The sequence below is a fragment of the Anopheles maculipalpis genome, chromosome 2RL, assembly GCF_943734695.1.
Source record: "Anopheles maculipalpis chromosome 2RL, idAnoMacuDA_375_x, whole genome shotgun sequence".
NCBI lineage: Eukaryota > Metazoa > Arthropoda > Insecta > Diptera > Culicidae > Anopheles > Anopheles maculipalpis.
Window position 1 is genome coordinate 92,577,623 of NC_064871.1, and position 21,952 is coordinate 92,599,574.

Genomic DNA, 21,952 nt, shown 5'->3' on the forward strand with positions numbered 1-21,952 from the left:
TGCAAGTATAAGTTCTGCTTTTAAGTTCTTTTTCTCCGTTCTCCACGCAACAATTTAAACACACAAAAAGAATCCATTTACCAATCCAATTACTAGACAGACGGAAGGAAAAAGGTGGCTGTCGGTAGCTAAGCCTCTCGCTGTCGGGAAAAGGGAAATCATAATTGCGCCCAGCGGCAATGGCAACATATAAATGCAATAGACATACGTAAAACCATCTACAATCGGATAAATGAGGGTTAGCTTTAGTGAAGAAAGAATTAGACTTTAAAGGGTTCGCAGGATGAAACACAAGCTGGAGCTTTTGTTTTTATTGTGGAATTATTCGTGTGTCCTTCCGATACGTCCGAAGGACACTATAAATCTAACACTCATTTGCGTTTGCTCTTGGATTTTTACATGCTTTTTGTCCATGGATTTTTCCCCATCAACCCTTCGTAACACCGACCAGCGCTGGACGTATGCAACGGTCGTGCAGCTTGTAGCCGATTTTGCTCACCACCACGACCGTGTTCGGTTCCACATTTGCCACCTCCTGCTGGAACAGTGCTTCGTGCAGATTGGGATTGAACTTTTCATTCATCGGATTGACTGGTTCGAGCCCGTGGCGTTTGAAGACACTGTTGAGCTGCTGCCGCGTCATGGAGAGTCCCTCGAAGAGATTTTTCAAGTGAGGATTCTTATCTGAAATCTACACAGCGAAATTGCGGTTGGTATGAGAGGGAAGGTGAAAGGAGAGACTTGTGTATGTTACCTCATCCTTCGGTACAGCTTCCGTCGCGTGGCCCAAAATATCCGCCACTTCCAGCAGATCTTTGCAGAAGCCCTGTATTCCGAACAGTTTTGCATCGTCAATCTGTTTCGTTAACCGTCGTCGAATGTTTTCACTCTCCGCCAACGCGCGCTTGTATTTATCCTGTTGTGAGTGTTTCCATATGAAACAAAAATTAATTCGCTGTAACTTCTCTTAATAATTTTCTACATACATCCAATGATTTAACTTTCTCTGTCAGTTCGGCCGACTCTTTACGCAGCTCTTCCAGTTCCAGTGTTAGCTTCTTCTCATTCTCGGTCGGTTCCTCAACACGTGCTGTGTCTTTCTCTGTGGAAAAGGTACGCCATTGGATCCCTTGCGTCGTACGTTCAACGGACCAAAACAGTCGACTGTGTGCTGCTTGTGTTACATTCATCGTTTGCATCGTTCGGCTATCGTGAAGTAATTAGGAGAAGCACATTTAATTCAATATCCGATGGAAACGGATCTATTGCGGTGTACGGTGCTTGAGTTACATCATCTCATCGCATTTCACCGGGTAGCAACCTACCTTGCCAGTGTGGTTCCGCTCGATGTTACCCTTAATCGGGTTAGTTGCTGTAGCAAAGTTAGTGCGCTTTTTGAACGATGCATCTTGCGTTGGGTCGGAGTAGTTGGACGCAGCAAAGAAACAAGATTGTTTCACACGGAAATAACACAACAATGTGCAAATCTCGCTGCAGTTTCTTTTATTTATCGGCCCAATTGTTCACTGTCAAATGCTGCTTGTTTGACAGCTGTCAGGTGGATCGGGCTGCCCGATGATACATGAGCGTCCATTTACACCGAACGAACTTTATCGACAGGTTATGATTTTGCTGAGAAGTTGACCAAGTTGCTAATCCGTTCTCAGGAATCTTGGTCTAGAGTTCGCATGTGCTACCTTACTCCATGAGGGACACTATGTAGCCCTTGTCTAAGCCTTTTTTCCAAAATTATCCGAATTAAAGGACCTTTTAGAGATATTTCTCTATCCATCCTTCAGGAGACCAGTTATGATCAGGATTCAAGTAAAATGATTCCTCAGAAAACAGTTACTAATTTATTGGCCCCTAAGCACATGAGATGTTTATTGTAATTTTATCTTGAAATTTGTCTGAAATCCGCATCCGCAGAAGAATGAGAAACGAAAGCGATCTAATTTATATTTATATTTTTCCCGTCGAATGACCACCATAGCCTCCCACTGTGCGCAACATGCTAAACTCGATCTCCAGCTGACAGTTCACTTCCGTCACCAACGTTTATTATTCTTTTTCGTCCAGGTTTTCCTCATCCTCCCGTAAAGATACACTTTCTTCGTAAAACGAAACTTTCTTTTTGTGTCCATGTTGCCTTCGTTGTAAATTTAATTTGCTGCTGCTGCTAAAGACCACGGGAAAACCGGGGATGTTTTCCACTATACGGCGTACAGTCGCCGTTTCCGTCTCATAGTTTAGAATACGTTCCACGCCGTCGCGTATGTGTGTGCTTTTTCTTTTTCTCAGTGGTGTACCACGAATAGTGTGCCTTGGAATTGCGTTCCGCCAAACAGGATGAGTTTCAGTATCGGTGGTTCGTCCAGCAGCAGCTGCCTGGCAGCGCTCGGTGAGATGGAGCAAATTATCTGCCAGCTCGAGCGGGGCACACTGATCCAGAAGTTTTATCCCCGCAAACGGCCGGAAAAGAAAACGCTTATGCTGCGACGGGAAACCCGACAGGTAGGGAGACAGATCACCTGTAAAAGGGGGTGGTTGGCTACCATATGGTAACGAATGGAGCAAAGTTTCCTAACTGCCCTTTTTTCTTTCTCAGATTATTTGGTCCTCGGTACAAACGAACGGACGTAGCAATTACGAAGGATCGCTAGAGCTGCGCGAGGTAAAGGAAGTACGTCCGGGGAAGAAATCGAAAGACTTTGAAAAGTGGCCCGAAGAGGCAAAGAAGAGTGAACCACGCAAATGTTTCGTCATACTGCACGGGAACGATTTCAAGCTACGCACCGTATCGATTGTTGGTATGCAAGAACCCACCCCCACCCGGGTAGGACGACTTGCCAGCGAATTTAACACTCCCATTCCTATCTGTTTGCAGCATTTTCCGAAAAAGAAGCCGACATGTGGCTGAAAGGACTGAAGTATCTGATCTCAGACACCATCACCTCACCGTACTGGTTGCAGATCGAACGGTGGCTTCGACGCGAATTCTACCTGATGGAAGCGAATGGTACGGCCAGCCTGAAGGACATACGGTCCTTTCTGCCGAAGATCAACTGTAAAATATCGACCGCCAAACTGAACGATGTCTTCCATGAGGTGGATACCCGGCGCCGGAACGAGCTTGGGTTTGACGACTTTACACGGCTTTACCAACGGTTGATCCTGCCGCCGACGGCACTGCCGGAATATTTTGACGGGATACGGATGGCAACGTACAGCCAGAACGGGCAAACAGTTACGCTGCAGGAGTTCCGTCGGTTTCTCACCAAAGAGCAGCAGGAAGATGAAGGGAATGGTGGTGGCAGTGGAGGACAGAGTGAGGAGGTGGTAGCAAAATTCATCAACGATTACATACAAGACCCGGCACGTGACGTGAGCGAACCTTATCTACGTTTGCACGAGGTACTAAGACCACACCAAGGCAAGGGCAACGGTTATCTTATTTCCCTTCTTAATCGTCAGTTTTTTCTCCTTTGGCATCCCCCGTTTCAGTTTATAGATTTTTTATTCTCCCGCCAAAATGAAATCTGGGACAAGCGGTGCGATACCGTCTACCAGGACATGACACGTCCGCTCGCCCACTACTGGATCTCGTCTTCGCACAACACCTACCTAACGGGCGATCAATTCTCCAGCGAATCTTCGGTGGAAGCGTACGCCCGTGCCCTGCGTATGGGATGCCGCTGTATCGAGTTGGACTGCTGGGACGGTCCCGACAATATGCCGCTCATCTTTCACGGCCATACCTTTACGACGCGAATCAAGTTTATGGATGTCATTCGTACAATCAAGGAGCACGCTTTTATCACCTCCGACTATCCGCTCATACTGTCGATCGAGCAGAACTGTTCGCTCACGCAGCAGCGCCGGATGGCACAGGCAATGCAGGAAGTGTTCGGTGAAATGCTGCTAACGCAACCGATCGACAAAACGGAAACGCAGCTACCGTCGCCGCACCAGTTGAAGCGTAAAATTATACTAAAGCACAAAAAGCTGCCCGAAAATGGGATGCTTGTGGTGGATGAGGCGGGCAAAGAGTCGGCCATCCTGATGCGGGCTAACGATGAGAGTGAGCTGGACATACGGAATACGGTGAAGAATGGTATCCTTTATCTGGAGGATCCGGTGGATAAGGGTTGGAATGCGCACTTTTTCGTGCTGACACAGCACAAACTTTTCTACACGGACAGTCAGCGGTGAGTGAGGACTTGTTAGAGGGGAACGGAGTTTTCTTAACTTTTAATTCATTTTTTTTCGTTCTGCCACTTTTAGACCCGATCGAGATAATGACGGTAGAGATGATGAGCGTGAAGAGAATGGTTTCGCCAACCGTCAATCGCGGGACGGCGCCGTGCTGTCGAACGATGAGCTTCATTTTGGGGAAAATTGGTTCCACGGCAAGTTGTCCGGTGGACGTGAGGAGGCTGAGAAGCTGTTGCAACAGTTTTCCCACCTAGGTGATGGGACATTTTTGGTGCGGGAAAGTGTGACGTTCGTTGGAGATTATTGCCTTTCGTTCTGGCGCCAGGGCAAACCGAACCACTGTCGGATAAAGCTCAAGCAGGATAAGGGCGTCACGAAGTACTATCTGATGGAGAACGTACTGTTTGAAAGTTTGTACAGCCTGATCATGTACTATCGGCAGAATGCGCTTCGAAGTGCGGTAAGATTTTATTAATGATGGATTAGTTATCAGAAAGAACGGCTCCGGTGCCGGAATCGGCTTCAGAAATAAGTTTAAACCCCGATTCCGAACACGGGAATCGGGGTCCTCCGGGTGCCTCTCATTCTTCCGAACCCACGGTTCCAGCGTCCCATCACTATCAGGAATTGGTATTCACAACATTCACTCTCTTACTGCAGGAATTTTACATCACACTAAAGGAACCGGTTCCGCAACCGAACAAGCACGAAACGAAGGAATGGTACCACCACACAACGACACGCGAGCAGTCCGAGATCGTGCTCAATCAGATCCCGCAGGATGGTGCCTTTCTGGTGCGGCCCAGCGATAAAGGACCAAAAGCATTCGTTATTTCGTTCCGGTAAGCTGGCTTAGTTAGTGTGCTAGTATATCGCGAAAGACCAGGTGCGACGAGAATTTTTCCACTTCTACTTTTAGGGCACATGGCAAATTTAAACACTGTCGCATACGGGTGGAGGGGCGACTGTACGAGATGGGTGGGATGGAGTTTGAAAGTCTGGTAGATCTGGTCAATTTCTACTCCAAACATCCGCTCTACCGGAAGGTTACGCTTACGTATCCGATCCCACGTGAAATGATTCGAAGGATCAACACGATGGATGTAAGTATGGTGGAAGGAGCTTTTTTCTGAGGGAATGCGGATGCTACATGTAACTTTACACATCACACACAGGTTCCAGAAGAGAGTGGCGCTTACGGGTACATGGATCCAGCAACGGTCATCAATGAAAACGTTACGGTAAAGGCACTGTACGACTACAAAGCACAGCGCGATGATGAGCTGTCCTTTTGCAAGCATGCCATCATCACGAACGTCGCGAAGAAGGGCAACGATTGGTGGCTGGGTGATTATGGTGGCAAACGGCAACACTACTTCCCGGCCAACTACGTGCAGGAACTGAGCGCAATGGATGATGGTACGCTGGTGGACGAAGGAGCCAACGAACCACTAATGCTGGGAAGCTTGCAGAAAGGTATGGGAGACATTTGTGTGGTATTAAAATGAAAAATTAATTATTTTTCTTTCCTTTCGCTCCTCAACAACAACAGGTTCGTTGGACGTTCATGGCGCCGTAGTGGAGATGGCTTACAGCAACCACCCGGACATCGAGCGTATCCTGCGCATCCAAAACCCAACGATGCAGAACGTGTTCGAGGTTGGCGTACAGACAAAAGAGCTAGCGTACGAGTGGATGTGTGCCATTAAGGAGGCGGCCCAAAATGCTAGCGCAATGGAAAACGAACGGCGCAAAATGGAGCGCAATTCGCGTGTCGCTAAAGAAATGTCCGATCTCATCATCTACTGTCGCAGTGTACCGTTCAAGCATCATCCGAGCACGTGGGTATTTTACGAAATGTCCAGCTTTCCGGAAACGAAGGCAGAGAAATATTTCTTGCAGCCGGAAACGCGCTCCTTGTTTGTCCGTTACCATCGGAACCATCTTAGTCGGGTGTATCCGAAGGGTCAGCGATTGGATTCGTCCAACTACCATCCGACGGCCCTGTGGAACTGTGGATCGCAGATGATTGCGCTTAACTTTCAAACGCCCGATAAACCGATGCAGCTGAATCAGGCCAAATTTCGGGACAATGGTGGATGTGGGTATTTGCTGAAGCCGGAGTTTATGTTTCGGGACGAGTTTGATCCGACCGATCCGAACACGCTGGTTGGGGTGAACGAGGTGATTGTGAATGTGCGCATCATTGGGGGTCGAAATCTGTGTAAGGTGAGCCGGAACATTACCAGCCCGCTGGTAGAGGTGGAAGTGTTGGGCGCATCGTTTGACGGTGGCATTAAGCATCGTACCAGAGCCATAGGTAAGGTGAACCCGCCTCACGCTAATGTAATCTTTCTCAGGTTTATTAATTTTCTCTCTCACTTTTTTCTCTCCTATGAAAAATTAGCGGACAACGGGTTGAACCCGATATGGAACGAAATTTGCGAATTTCGGATAGCGAATCCACACTTTGCAATGATTCGGTTCGAAGTGCAGGACGAGGACATGTTCGGCGAGCCGAACTTTATTGGCCAGGCCGTATTTCCGCTCGGTGCCATCCGCACCGGCTATCGGAGTGTCGTCCTGCGCAACAAGTATAGTGAAGAGCTAGAGCTGGCAACACTGCTGGTACACACGAGCATACGGCCATTGCAGACGGAGTGAACCGGGGCTCTCTCTTTCTCTCTTTTTGAGACGTTTTCTTTTTTTATTAACCGCTTCCAGAAGTGTCTTATGCGAACAAAAGGGATGTGAACTATGTTTTTTTAAATAATCCAAACGATAACAGTATTGAGCAAACGAAGGAATCAATAGGAACAATGTGGAAGATGTCGTCTTGTGTACAATACGCGCAGCGCGTAACAATCTAATGTGCCTCTACTATATTATTATACATGTGTAAAATAATTATACACACACACACACACACAAATGCATTATGAACGGTATATCTACCTATACACGTATGGCAAAACCACCACAGAAACACACAATGGAAGGAACAAATAGGGGTAGCGACAACAACATAAAACGGGTACCGCACACAAGGGTTAACATGACTCACACAACAAAAACCACAGAGCAGCAGCCTACTGCATACACACAATCTCATTGTAATTGCCGGTGTCGGTTGCAAAAAAAAAAATCCAGTGAGCTTATAATGCAATAAAAAAAAATTGAAAGATCATAGTGTGCGTCGCGTAATCGGAATGAACGTGACGACGGTTTACAATATACATGTACTGTATGTATGTTATGTACAATGAAAGCAATAAATTATGAATCGGTTTTGATTGGTGCAAACAGTGCAATAACAAATTCAAGGGTGTGTCTAGAGTGTATCATTCCGTGTGTTCCGGAATTGGAAGGATCTTTACTTGTTTACTGCTTCGAGAGTCTTTGTGGGAAGTTCTGTTCTGAGGGAAAGTGCTAGTCAGCGTCCTGCTGGATCATGATCGACGGATTGCAAGTTGACCCTAAGACGCATCAGGGGTATGCTTTTAATTTCGATCGGACTAGAAATGAGCGAGTTATCGTTAATTTTCGACGGGAATGCTTTGGTTTTTCCTCAATAACTGGGCGAAGGGGTTGAGGGATCTGTTTGAGGTGTTCTACAAAAAGGTGCAAGGCCCCAAGACGCATCCAACGGTATGCCGGACGCCAGGATCAGACCAGGAATGAAGAGTTATCGCCGAATTTCCACGGGAATGTTTTGGTTTTTCCTCAATAACTGGGCGAAGGGGTTGAGGGATCAGGTTGAGGTGTTCTACAAAAAGGGGCGCGGCCCCAAGACGCATCCAACGGTATGCCGGACGCCAGGATCGGACCAGGAATGGCAGAGTTATCGCCGAATTTCCACGGGAATGTTTTGGTTTTTCCTCAATAACAGGGCGAAGGGGTTGAGGGGTCGGGTTGAGGTGTTCTACAAAAAGGTGCGTGGCCCCAAGACGCATCCAACACTATGCCGTACGCCAGGATCGGACCAGAAATGGCCGAGGTATCGCCGATTTTCCACGCGAATGCTTTAGTTTTTCCTCAATAACTGGGCGAAGGGGTGGAGGGATCTGTTTGAGGTGTTCTACAAAAAGGTGCAAGGCCCCAAGACGCATCCAACGGTATGCCGGACGCCAGGATCAGACCAGGAATGAAGAGTTATCGCCGAATTTCCACGGGAATGTTTTGGTTTTTCCTCAATAACTGGGCGAAGGGGTTGAGGGATCAGGTTGAGGTGTTCTACAAAAAGGGGCGCGGCTCCAAGACGCATCCAACGGCATGCCGGACGACAGGATCGGACCAGGAATGTCCGAGTTATCGCCGAATTTCCACGGGAATGTTTTGGTTTTTCCTCAATAACCGGGCGAAGGGGTGGAGGGATCTGTTTGAGGTGTTCTACAAAAAGGTGCGCGGCTCTAAGACGCATCCAATGGTATGCCGGACGCCAGGATCGGACTAGGAATGGCCGAGTTATCGCCGAATTTCCACGGGAATGTTTTGGTTTTTCCTCAATAACCGGGCGAAGGGGTGGAGGGATCGGGTTGAGGTGTTCTACAAAAAGGTGCGTGGCCCCAAGACGCATCCAACACTATGCCGTACGCCAGGATCAGACCAGAAATGGCCGAGGTATCGCCGATTTTCCACGCGAATGCTTTAGTTTTTCCTCAATAACAGGGCGAAGGGGTGGAGGGATCTGTTTGAGGTGTTCTACAAAAAGGGGCGCGGCTCCAAGACGCATCCAACGGTATGCCGGACGACAGGATCGGACCAGGAATGGCAGAGTTATCGCCGAATTTCCACGGGAATGTTTTAGTTTTTCCTCAATAACTGGGCGAGAGGGTGGAGGGATCGCGTTGAGATGTTCTACAAAAAGTTGCGCGGTCAAAAGACGCATCCAACGGTATGCGGTGTTTCCCATTCGGATTAGGAATGACGGAGTTATCGCCAATTTTCCACGGGAATGCTGCTGGCGGAATTTTCCGGGAGTTATTGAAAAATTCCCCTTAATTTGCTTTAATATTAAAAAATCACGTTGTGGAAGAATTTTTCAACGATGTTTGAGGAAAGAAATAAAAATTAGAGAAAATTACTTAAAATTGTGGAAAAAGTTTAAATTGTGCCGGAAAATATTTGTCTTGTCGGAAAGAAATTATTTTCAAATCCGTTTTTAAAATTTCCATTTGCTACCTCCTCGGATTCATGCTCTCCTGTTACTCATGGTCGGATTTTGCCGCATCGAAATTGGCCAAATTTCGGCCGAAAATCTGACACCGGGAGCGACTTGTAGTAACAGGAGAACATGTTTCCGAGGAGGTAGCTCGGGTCGGTCGAAAAATCGAAAATCCAATCTTAAAATCCAAAATCAATTTTAAAATCCCGAGGCAAAAATTTTGGTTCAATTCCAAACTTAAAATTTCCAACCCAAATTTAAAACTGACTTTGGATTTTAAAACTGATTTTGGAAATTTTTGGCCGACCCGAGCTACCTGCACGAAATCATGCTCTCCTGTTACTCCTGGTCGGATTTTTGTGGAAAAAATCTGGAAATTTTGGGCAAATATCCGGAAATTTTTATGCGGCAAAATCCGACCAGGAGTAACAGGAGAGCATGATTCCGAGGAGGTAGCAAATGGAAATTTTAAAAACGGATTGGAAAATAATTTCTTTCCGACAAGACAAATATTTTCCGGCTCAATTTTAACTTTTTCTTCAATTTTAATTAATTTCTTCTCATTTTTATTTCGTTCATTACAAATCGTTTAAAATACCTCCAAAACGTGATTTTTGATATTGAAGGGGATTAAGGAGGATTTTCTAGGTACTCCCGGGAAATTCCGCCAGCAGCATTCCCGTGGAAAATCAGCGATAAGTCCGTCATTCCTGGTCCGAACAGAACGTACCGCATATCGTTGGATGCGTCTTTACACTGCGCAACTTTTTGTAGAACACCTCAACGCGATCCCTCCACCCTCTCGCCCAGTTATTGAGGAAAAACTAAAACATTTCCGTGGAAAATCGTTGATACCTCGCTCAGTTTTCGTTCGATTCTGGCTTTCGGCATGCCGTTGGATGCGTCTTGGAGCCGCGCACCTTTTTGTAGAACACCTCAACCCGATCCCTCCACCCCTTCGCCCAGTTATTAAGGAAAAACCAAAACATTCCCGTGGAAAATCCGCGATAACTCGGACATTTCTGGTCCGATCCTGGAGTCCGGCATGCCGTTGGATGCGTCTTGGGGCCGCGCAACTTTTTGTAGAACACCTCAACCCGATCCCTCCACTCCTCGCCCAGTTATTGAGGAAAAACTAAAACATTCCTGTGGAAATTCGGCGATACCTCGGCCATTCCTGATCAGATTTTGGCGTCCGGCATACCGTTGGATGCGTCTTGGAGCCGCGCCCCTTTTTGTAGAACACCTCAAACAGATCCCTCCACCCCTTCGCCCAGTTATTAAGGAAAAACCAAAACATTCCCGTGGAAAATCCGCGATAACTCGGACATTTCTGGTCCGATCCTGGAGTCCGGCATGCCGTTGGATGCGTCTTGGGGCCGCGCAACTTTTTGTAGAACACCTCAACCCGATCCCTCCACTCCTCGCCCAGTTATTAAGGAAAAACTAAAACATTCCTGTGGAAATTCGGCGATACCTCGGCCATTCCTGATCAGATTTTGGCGTCCGGCATACCGTTGGATGCGTCTTGGAGCCGCGCCCCTTTTTGTAGAACACCTCAAACAGATCCCTCCACCCCTTCGCCCAGTTATTAAGGAAAAACCAAAACATTCCCGTGGAAAATCCGCGATAACTCGGACATTTCTGGTCCGATCCTGGCGTCCGGCATACCGTTGGATGCGTCTTGGAGCCGCGCCCCTTTTTGTAGAACACCTCAAACAGATCCCTCCACCCCTTCGCCCAGTTATTAAGGAAAAACCAAAACATTCCCGTGGAAAATCCGCGATAACTCGGACATTTCTGGTCCGATCCTGGAGTCCGGCATGCCGTTGGATGCGTCTTGGGGCCGCGCAACTTTTTGTAGAACACCTCAACCCGATCCCTCCACTCCTCGCCCAGTTATTAAGGAAAAACTAAAACATTCCTGTGGAAATTCGGCGATACCTCGGCCATTCCTGATCAGATTTTGGCGTCCGGCATACCGTTGGATGCGTCTTAAGGTTGCGCACCTTTTTGTAGAACACCTCAACCTGATTCCTCCACCCCTTTGCCCAGTTATAGCGGAAAAACCAAAACATTTCCGTGGAAAATCAGTGATAACTCGGCCATTCCTGATCTGATTTTGGCGTATGGCATACCGTTGGAAGCGTCTTGGAGCCGCGCACCTTTTTGTAGAACACCTCAACCCGATCCCTCCACCCTCTCACCCAGTTATTGAGGAAAAACCAATACATTCCCGTGGAAAATCGGTGATACCTCGGCCATTTCTGGTCCGATCCTGGCGTCCGGTATACCGTTGGATGCGTCTTTTGACCGCCCCCTCCACGTCCCGTCCTTTAGGGAGGAAGAATGGGAAGGATCTATAGGAAAACTTTATAGTGGGACCGATAGTGGTAGCTTTATTAGAGACAACTAACGAGGCCCTAGGTGGATGATAGACGAGAGCAGTTTCGACTTTGCCTTTGCCTACGGCTGTTGGTCCCGCACTCCAGTAGTGCTTCCACACTCCCACGGAAGAATATGGGGAAAACCGTCAACAGCTAACTCGATCGATAGTAAAACACTTCTCCTGGCTTTTTGTGGGAATGAAACTTGCTCCTGATCGATCCAGGAAAAAGCTCTTCATGTCTGATCCATGTAGATCTGACAATGCAACGAGGAACTGCACCTATCTTGGTATGATCACTCATCTATAGTAAGAGTCCAACCAAACAGTTTTTTTTTGGGATTTTTCCCCAAGCGTGGACCAAAGTCTCTGCTAATAATATTGCACTGTCCATAGTACAATGTTTTGCTAATCGGTAGCGGTAATCGTGCCTCTGAAGTCATCCCAAATCTGCACCTATCTCGGGCTAAATGTCAGCAGCACCGACAACAGTATAGATTTCGTGACACGTGCGAAGGATGTTACGCGGAGCCGCTACCCGTACTATATGTATGAACAGAGAGTTCGTTAACATACCTCGCCATCTTCCAGCCATCCATCTGTACTTTCCAACAAAAAAAAAAGGCAAAAATTATCTCCTTAATACTGTTTTCCTTCTACGCGATTCTTTCCTCAGCGCAAGAGGGAAAAAAAAGAGTAATTAATTGTACGCCTGTCATGATTCATTTCCTTCTCTGCGCCCCTTCAAATGTGGCCAAAGCACTCACAATCACTCCTAGCGATCCACGGCACACAGGGACAGGGATCGGATGTGGGAAAAAACCTGAACCCAGCACAATCAGTCTCTAATTGAACCATTTGATTAGTGACTATGTGACTTTGGTGTAGAACAAGAGTGTTTCTACAGCAAACGGCCATAAAATATACATTTTTGCAACACGTGCCCAGTTTTTTTTTTTGGTCCCGCAGATCCTATCGCTTGGAGAAAGTTTTTGTCTCGATGTGCATGCAGTTATCGCCTCATGATTAAGCTCAAACAGAGAGAGAGAAAGAGCGCGAGAGAGAGAGAAAGAGTTTATAATTAAACGGAATGGAGTTAGACTAATTGGATGTTATGTTGGTTCTAATTCTGTTCTATTCGAAGCATTTTTTTTCTGAGCAAATCTTGCCAATAAGAAGCATTAGCTTATTCTGATCAAGCTTGCAGCGACAAATTGGATGATTGGAATTGGTTATTTAAGTAGCAAAATTTGCTTCCTATAAGGTTAGTAAGGACACAAGCAGTGAATGAATCACTTGCAGCTAAATATAAACCATCAAACTGCACAAAACAAAGGAATATCGTTTGATAAGATTAGAGCCTCGTTAGGCTTTTGGAACATTCTACCCCGCTGCTGGAGAAAGGCCCTGCTTCCTGGGGTGTTGTACAAAATGAGACAGAAGCTGATGAGGAAGGAGTATTGAGGGACTGACGAGTCTTATCGCTCTGCACGTGGGGCTCAGGTTTCATAACATCTAATCAGACGATGGAAACGGTCCTAAAATTTATCTTCCTTCTTTTCTTCTTGGCTTAACGACCTTCTAAAGGTCATGCTAGCAGCCATCGATTGGCTTATTGAACTTGCTGATGCAGTCTTCAGTAAAAGGGAACGGATCAGATTGGATTTGAAGCCCAGAACTGCCGTGTGAAGACTGCCGCAGCTTCCATTTCCGTTCTGAGCCCTGAATTCTGTCTAAAACCACCACGTCAGGTAGACGAATTATACTGATCAGTCCCTGAGCGAGACTTTCATCCTAGTCACCCACATCCAACAGAAGATAGCCAAAGACAGAGCGATCATACTAGAAGAAGCGTTTAGGCAATGGCTGGCAAGTGATCTCGTACGTAACGCCTCGCCTATGTGTGGAGCCATCAACGGCGGATTTAGTCTCTCGAAGGCTCCAAGCGAAAAGGAAGCCAGAGGCCACTATCACATGGAATCTCTTAACCAGGGAAAAGGGTTTTTTGGGATTCGGGGCCCTCGTGACCTTTAAAACCCGTTATTGAACGCCACAGTACGGTGGGCTGCCCACATTTCATGAGAATGACACCGGACAACGTGTAGTTGTCACAAGCAAGAATTTTAGTCGGAAGTCGGAACCCTCGGCAAAAGTTTGTCATCGTATGATGGGGGGATAGGGTCGTCTCAGGCGGGATTCGTTCACCTTTAACCTCCCCCCCCCCCCCCTCCAAAAAAAGGCGGCATTGCGTAGAGATTCGATTATCAACCGGGGAAGGAAAGAGAAGATTCAATATGGCATGCGCTAATTAAATTTGTCCCGTAAAAAAAAAAAAAAACAGATTGTCCTTCTACTCTCAACTCTAAAGTCTCAAGCTAAACATGTGTCAAAACAACAAAACTAACGCATGAGAGGGAGAAGAAACACGCAAAAAAAAAAAGAGGAACTTCACTGATAGCTTACCCTTTTTCTGGTCCAGTCAGCAACAGCAAAAAACGACAAAACGACGGCCCTCGAAAACAAAAAAACCCCTCAGCGGTGGTAATATAATCACAGGTTCGTGGTTCAGGAGTGCGTTTCTTTCCTTCGAATTAGAAGCCGGAATATGCGTGCCACACACACACACACACTCTTGTGGTCCGTTTTCTCTGTTTCGCTCGCGTGGTTATAATGGAATGTTCATTAACGTTGGCGTTTTATTGTTTCATCTTTAATTAATAGCGTAAGCGTTTCTCATGTTTTGTTGTTGTTGTTGTTGTTGTTGCTTCCCTACTATCACGCCCTCCTGTTGGCCTGTCTCTGTGTATTCCCTCTGTTGCTGTAATGGCTTCTGGCTGGGCATTGCATGTATGAAGGTGTATAGTTAGAGTGTCTTGGGTGAACATCTCACCAAATGTTTCGCATCTAGGCGTCTACAACGATCTATTGCTTAATATTCTGGAAGTTACATTAATTTCGAGATTCTTGAACGCGACACACACACCATTAATATTGATGGCTTATTAACGTGTTTTTTTGTTTGCCCCTACGCAGCTTCCTGGACTTCCTGTGGGTCTGGTTTGATCGTTGGTGTTGGAATTGGTGGTGGTGGTGCAGGTGGTACTAATCGGGACAGCTTGTGAAAGTAGTCTAGAGGTTTTTTTGTTCCATTTTTAATATGAGATTGATTTTTCTTTTGCATCGAGTTTTATGTGTATCTGAGTGTGGTTTTTTTCTCTTCTGTTATCTAAACTGTATCATGTTTAATGTTACGACTTCTGTCTTGTGTATGCTTTGCTTGCTTTCGTTCTCTTCTAATATATAGCACGATTTCAGCTTCTTCTGTCTATAATAACTTTTTAATTTGCTTCTGTGTTTTGTTTTCCATTTATTATGTTTTTTCTTATTCGCTTCATGTTTTTTTGTTGTTTCTTTTCTCATTTTGTTTTGTTTGCTTTACTTTAATTTCTTGGGTGGGTGGGTATCATGAGTAAGGTAGGTGTATAACGGTGTATAGTGTACGTAGGAAGTATATATATGTGTGTGTGTGTGTATGTGTATATGTCGGGGTATTGGGTGGGAGTTTGGCTTTATATAGTGTAAGGTAAGGTAAAGATAGCTACTTGTATGCTGTTTCAAAACGTATAATTTAATTGTTTTGTTTTTGTTTCCGATTTGCCGACGAATAATCATACTCGAAACGTTGTACATGCGCCATCTTTTTGCTATTAATTTCGCTTTGTTTGTTATTCACTTCTCTTTTCCAGTATCTATGTTTGTGTTTGCTTTTTATTTTTCTTTTCTTCCATACTTTTTTGTTGTATTTGTTGTTTAGCAAACTATTGTGTTCTGATTGTGGGTGTTTTTCTTCTCATTTGTTTTTTTCCAATTTGCATGTCTATTTTCCTTTTTTATTCTTGATTTTGGCATTGTACTGCATATATGTGTGTTTGTGTGTGTGTATGTGGTTTTTGTTGCTAGTTTTATCTCACTTGAGAATCGCTTTCTATCTTTTCCTTCCATTCCATTTTCACTTTCCTATAGTTATATGTATATATATATATATATTATTTCGGTTCTTCACACCTTCGAATCCGCGTAGCGTTTAACTTATACTTTTATCTTGACCATAAATACTGGAGAGGTTCAATTTCTCGACATTCCGTATCCCCCATTTCTTACAGCTGCTGCTTACTAATGTGTGGTACAAATATAGTAGTAGTAGTAGTATAAACCGCCTTCTATTGAAGTTTGAAGGGAAAGGTGTAGGGGGGGGGGGGGTGTGGGAGGTGGCTGTCACAAAACACACACACTCTCACTAGTGTTGTGTACACATCTAAAGTACCAGATGCGCTTGGATGTGTGTGTGTGTGTGTGTGTCCTTGTGTTTTTTATCCTTTTTTCCATCCTTGATTACTACACACACACACACACACACACACACACACACACACACACACACACACACACACATATACACTTGGGCGGTTCACTAACAATACTTCCAAAAAACCCGCAAGAAACTAGAGGCACTCGCACGCAATATTCGAAATGACAACACTCGCTGGGACACAACAACAAAATACAATAACCACGGGGACGACTCCACGGAGTTTGGTTGGTTGGTGGTTGTACTAGAAAATGCGTTTCGTGTGTGTATGTATGTGTGTGTGTGTGTTTGGGAAACTTGAAGGCAAACAATACGCAAAAAAAGGGGGATGCTCGGTTGTCGTGCGTGTGGTGGTTTCCGATGCCCTATCATCACACTATCACTTGACAATAATGGCTGACAGCTAGCTCCCTAAGCAGAATGAGGCTGCGCACAGTTTTAGGCTTGTTGTTGCTGTATTATTGGGGTTTGTTTTTTGTATGTGTGTGTGTGTGTGTGTATATAATGCTGGGGTTATAAGGTAATACTGATATATTGTAGACATCGCACGTCAAATCGATTAATATCTCGCCTAGCCTACTAGCTTAAATACGCGACAAACAACTATCTGTCAACTCCTGTACTAAATTTCCTGTACTACCAGCGTTGTCTAGACGACAAACCAAGTGTCCACATGCTCAAAACAATACAGTCGAAGCAAGCTACAGTGATGGACAATAGAATAAGACCATACTTAAATTAGTTATTGGATTTTCAAAACTATTGCTTTTCGAAACACATACCAACACTAAATCTACCAACATACTAAAAAACTAAATTTTTAGATATTCAAACCAACCCATGCTAGGTTGAAAAAAGTATACAGAAGATGTTCAAAACTGTAAAAAATGACAATTTTTATACGTCAATGTGTTTAGGTCATATTTTGATCAAAATTGATAAAAAGATACATAGAACTCGATAAGAAATCGATTTCGAAATTGATCCAATTATATAATAATTTTCCGAAAATTTGCATTTACTAAATTGGTGGGAAATTCAAATATTAACCGCCATTTCTATATCTTTTTAAAATTAATGGATAACCTTCTCCTATTGTCCTATCCCCTCTACAACTAGTTGTGTTAATCATGTGAACACTTGTTTTACTGACCGCTACAAACAGCTGTACATGTAACACCTTTGGACAAATTTAGCGATCGCGACGGGAAAAAAGGCGTGAGTGTTCGGTGATCGGTTACCGAATGTGAAAATGAAGCGCGAAATTTGCCATATGCGATGCCCAGTCTAGCTTCTGCACACCAACAAATCGTGCCATCCTGTGCACACTGTACGTTTATGTTACTTATTATCATGAATATATTTGTTGCGTGTATGTTTTTTGTTTGTTTGTTTGGTTGTTGTTGTAAGAACGTTTGCGTTTTGAAATTGGCTGCTGCTGCTGCTGCTGCTTATTGAAAGGCTCGTGGAAAGGACCAAGAAAAGGCACAATTTTTTTGTTATTTTCATGAACTCCTTATCATTCTTGCGTGTTTGCTTCGTTTTTTTGTGGTTGTTTGCTTTGTTTGCTTGTTTTTTTTTTTTAAATTCAGTTACGTCCGCTTTTTTTAATCAATCCAGTTTAGGTGTCCGCTTCAGCATTGTGTGTAGCAAACTACTACTCTTCGCTGCTAATGCTACTAAAACGTCCGCTACTACTGCTACTACTACTACTACTACCACTACTACCACCGCATATTAATTAACCACTGACTGGTTCGACTAAACCACTTTTGCTCGTTTTTTTTTTCACCAACTGCCCCGTCTGCTACTATTTTTTTGTTTGTTTGTTTTGTTCTGTGGTTGCACAATGTGTTCTCGCTCTTAGTACATTTTCGCTTGCTATTGTCAGTTTAGAGTTTTTTTTTTTTGAATGGCACACAACAACACAATTCCAAATGCAGATTTGTTTCCGTCCTACGGAGACGGAGCTCCTACTAATGGCACACAATGTATAATTACTCTACCTAGACGCAACCTGAACGCACACATCCGTCGGAGCCTCACAAAACAAACAAAGAAAAATAGGAAAACATTCGCAGAAAAATTATTCTTGTGCGCTTTTTACATGAAAATTGTCTCCGGTCGTTCCATTTCTTGAAATGGCAATACAAATATTACTTGAAGAGATAGTTAGAGTTTTTGGAACTGAGAGACCCTTGAAGGTACTGGTGCACTGGTCTTTTGATGTCGGCAGGCTAGAAGTGATGGGTTTTAATGACTTTTTGTTTGTTTGTTGTTTTCATTCTAATAAAAAATAGTGCTTAACAAAACAAAAAACAAAGAAGGATAAATAGAGAGGCTTTTTTGTTGTTGGTGCACTAAGCAAAACCCGGAAACCGGGAGAAGAAGAAAAAATGGAAAGGAAACCCAACCGAAATGACGTCTGTTCGTTCCGTCCTTCCTTCCTAATGGCAAATGTTTGTCACTCTACTACCAAAGTTTATGTCCTCCTATCGGTGTGTAATTTTTTTTTTCGAATCTCCCTCGCGTATGTGCCCTCAAACACACGCACGCACACTCGGTTGCCATTTTGTCTATGTTCCTTTGGATTTGGTTAATGCGCTCCGGGTTCTTTTTTTTTTGTTCCTTGCTTGCATAGGTTATCGTTCGGCCACGTTTCTATTACAACTACCACTACTTGGGGCTTGTCTGCCTGTTTGCTTCAACTCGCGTACCATTTCCTCACACTGTTGTCATTGCGCTCGTTCAGGCTCTATTTGAACAAAACAAAAAACAAAAAACGCTTTCTAAAAACAAACAAAAAATGGATCCTAAATGGTACATTTACACACGCACACACGCACACGCAGACACACAAACGCACACTCTTTCATACACGCTAAAGGAGGAAGGCTTAACCACCGAAACACGTCACAATTTTATAATATTACATGCATGTGTATATATGTATACATATATGTATATATATATTATCATACTTAGCATACTTGACGTAAGTTTAATAATAATAATAATATTAATAATTATAATAATAATATTAATAATATAATATAATATAGTAATAAGCTAACCTCGGTCTCTCGTTTTACACATCGCTCACCATAAACGCTCACGTTGACTTGCATGCTTACTGCCGACATTTTTGTTTTGCCGCGTTTTGTCTGTCTGTCACTTCGTAAAGAAATTCGTATGCTCTTATAGCCTGTGTCTTATGCTGGTGTGTTTCCATTCTCTTGCATTGGATTCGAATAGAATAAAAAAAAAAAACAAAACATTTCGCAAAGATCGCAAAGCCCCTGCGCCTGCCTGCGCGAGCGTATACTACACACAATTTGAGAAGAAAAAAAAAAGATAGGTAGGGTAGGTAGTGGTGGTGTTGGGGTGTTGGAGGAGTTCCACGACGCGACTGTCAACCCGAAGCCCTTTTGTCTCTCCCTCGCATCGTGCTTACTTTAGTGGAAGCGTTTCGCCCGCTAGTTCCGTTGCTGCCGTTGGGCGACTTTTTCTTCCCATTAGCACCAACCGCATGGCCACTACTAACGCGACCATTCGTTGGTTCCAGGGCGGGACGATCCTTACGGTACAGATTACCCGCAATCGCTGCTCCACCACCACCACCACCACCAGCGTCCAGCAACCCAAGCGCGGAACCGAGATGTCCTGCGTGAGCGGTGGACTTTGGCGGCAGCTTCGTAACGAGGGCAGACAGTGCGGAGGGTAGCATGGAAGCGTCCCCGGATACGGGGGAGTTAAGATGGCTGCGCCGGTGATGGGTTCCCTTCCCGTACGCATTGTTGCCACCGTATAGGGAGGCCAGGGTAACGGAGGGGAGCGATGAGGTCGCTCCGGTAAAACCGCTATCGAGATTCGGGTGTCCCTGCTGCTGCTTGCCCTGCCGACCGCCCGGGCCGCCATGTTTGTGCCGGTGTCGATGTGGCGGTGACTGGCGCTGATCTGACGTTCCGCCGGAATAGCTTGACAGTGCATTACCTTCGCTAGCGGACACATCCTTCCGCTGGTCCTGCTGTCGATGGTGACGCTGACGGGGTTGCAGCTGGCTGGACTGCTGTTGTTGTTGTTGCGGCTGCTGTTGAGGACGTGTAGCTTTGACTTCCTGCCTTTGCGGCGGTGGGGTGGTCTGCGCATGTTGCTGCTGGTGCTCTTGCACCTGCTTCGATCCGGATGCGTCCGATGGGTGAAAGTTGTAACACTTCTCGTCGATAGTCCGTTTCCGGCCAACGCCACCGGGGCCCGCCTTGGCACCGCCGCCGGCCCGCACACCACCGATGGGCTTACCGTTCTTCTGGAAGCCTAAGGATCGGTTCTGGTTGACCACCGATCGGTAGCGGATGCCGCCCGATGCGTCGATGTTTTCGAAAAACATGCACCGTCGTTTGGACATATTGGCTTTTCCGCGCTGGAACGGGACGAAAGTGAGGAAGCATTCATTAAAATGTTGTTTTGTTCTTTGCAGATATTGCCCATCAGGTGATCTTCAGCCGAATGATCGGCAGCTTACCATGGACTTGATGCGCCAATTTTTGTCGAAGCAGATATACGAATCTGTCTCTTTGGAGTATATCGTTACGGCAGCCCGATTGTCGCGTGTTCTCGTGGCATTGAGACTGAAAACCTCTGCAAAATAATAAAAAAGAGAGACATTCGTTAAACATTGTTAGTTCAGTAATTTAAGCAAAGATTTTGTACAGTTTTGTGCCATAAGCGTTTAAAAATTGTTGCTAACGAACTATTAATCGTCCCCAAATTTGTTTTAGAACTTGGCTGGATTCTCTCACTCTTAGATCAGCTTCAAAAATAGACGTATACTTATGACGACTTTATTGTTTTGAAGCCTTGACAGTCTTATGGTAGCCCATATTTGGGACCAAAAGTCAGAACATTTGCCACAAGTCACAGAAAACGTTTCAAGCTCATACCAGAAGTTACCATTTTGATGAAGAAGCTCCAAGGCTTCAAGAAAAATGTGTTACTTGGTTAGGACCTGAGATTTTGAATACTGAAATCGGTCACATCAGAGCCATTCTTCGCCACATGAGACCACTCGACAAGATATCAAAGAGTGTTTACAGAATGCTTAATTTATCCACCACAAAAAAGGCCATTTATGAACGTAAAATTCCCTGTAAAAAGGGAACGCATTAAAACGTTTCGCTCTTTACCGGCTGCTGTTAATGTAATAGAACGCAGAAATTTCTCGCAATGCCTGTCACAATTATTTAATCGCCTACTTTGGAATTCAATTAACACCGGATGTGCGGTGAGATAATTCTCACACAAAGCGCCTGGATGGAATCTCACCGCGGCCACCTTCATTAAACATTGTCTCACGTCGAATTCGTAGTAAACCGCGCGAGAGTAAACCACTCAGCCACTACAGGCGACTTAGCAGGTGGCAGGTGAATTACCTCGCAGCATGCCAGTAATAACGAAGGTACCATAGTGCGCCGCACAACACACGGCCCATTATCTAACGGCTTTGATTTTTCCATCACCGAAAGCTCCCGCGAGTACACTCGGTCGCGGCATCTTGACGGAATTGCAACCGTTGCGCGCGATACACCACCATGCGCACGAGGTGTGGTTTGCGTCTCCTGCTCTCCTTCTCTCTCTCTCTCTCGCGCACCATACCTCCCCGTTTGCGCAATTGTTTACGCAATGCGACAATCCTTCAGCTGGCGGTACGCACCGCCAACGGACGTATGGAGGAAGTGAGGGGTGGAGCCAGGGCTTAGAGTGGGACGGGGTAATAATTCAGGTAATTCCCCATTCCACGCCTGCATCGACCGGGCCGGGC

General features: G+C 45.3%; 5 protein-coding genes across 5 annotated transcripts in view; 1 reads left to right on the forward strand and 4 right to left on the reverse strand.

Annotated features, from left to right (window-relative positions):
* The window catches only part of LOC126568217 (26S proteasome regulatory subunit 7), a 277,427-nt gene that overhangs the window by 48,112 nt on the left and 207,363 nt on the right, over window positions 1-21,952 (reverse strand). The gene's annotated exons all lie outside the window — the stretch shown is intronic.
* Window positions 424-1,408, reverse strand: LOC126568455 (grpE protein homolog, mitochondrial). Its single transcript, XM_050224936.1, has 4 exons — window positions 1,326-1,408; window positions 987-1,206; window positions 755-916; window positions 424-691 (listed from the first exon to the last, which is right to left on the reverse strand). The coding sequence occupies exons 1-4, from the start codon at window positions 1,406-1,408 to the stop codon at window positions 428-430; spliced, it is 729 nt and encodes a 242-aa protein (XP_050080893.1). The 3' UTR covers window positions 424-427.
* On the forward strand, window positions 2,350-6,879 carry LOC126567808 (1-phosphatidylinositol 4,5-bisphosphate phosphodiesterase gamma-1). The gene is made up of 10 exons (XM_050224109.1): window positions 2,350-2,514; window positions 2,609-2,810; window positions 2,888-3,414; window positions 3,505-4,208; window positions 4,285-4,675; window positions 4,876-5,057; window positions 5,135-5,318; window positions 5,391-5,691; window positions 5,768-6,535; window positions 6,623-6,879. The coding sequence occupies exons 1-10, from the start codon at window positions 2,350-2,352 to the stop codon at window positions 6,877-6,879; spliced, it is 3,681 nt and encodes a 1,226-aa protein (XP_050080066.1).
* LOC126568448 (uncharacterized) overlaps window positions 12,940-21,952 on the reverse strand; it is a 271,865-nt gene continuing 262,852 nt past the window's right edge. The window contains exon 4 of the mRNA XM_050224927.1: window positions 12,940-12,950. The gene's annotated coding sequence lies outside the window, so the exon portion shown is untranslated. The remainder of the gene's footprint in view (window positions 12,951-21,952) is intronic.
* The window catches only part of LOC126568220 (uncharacterized), a 57,367-nt gene continuing 54,961 nt past the window's right edge, over window positions 19,547-21,952 (reverse strand). The window contains exons 4-5 of the mRNA XM_050224665.1: window positions 20,657-20,772; window positions 19,547-20,554 (exon numbers count right to left, since the gene is read on the reverse strand). Coding sequence (XP_050080622.1) covers window positions 19,547-20,554; window positions 20,657-20,772 — 1,124 coding nt within the window. The remainder of the gene's footprint in view (window positions 20,555-20,656; window positions 20,773-21,952) is intronic.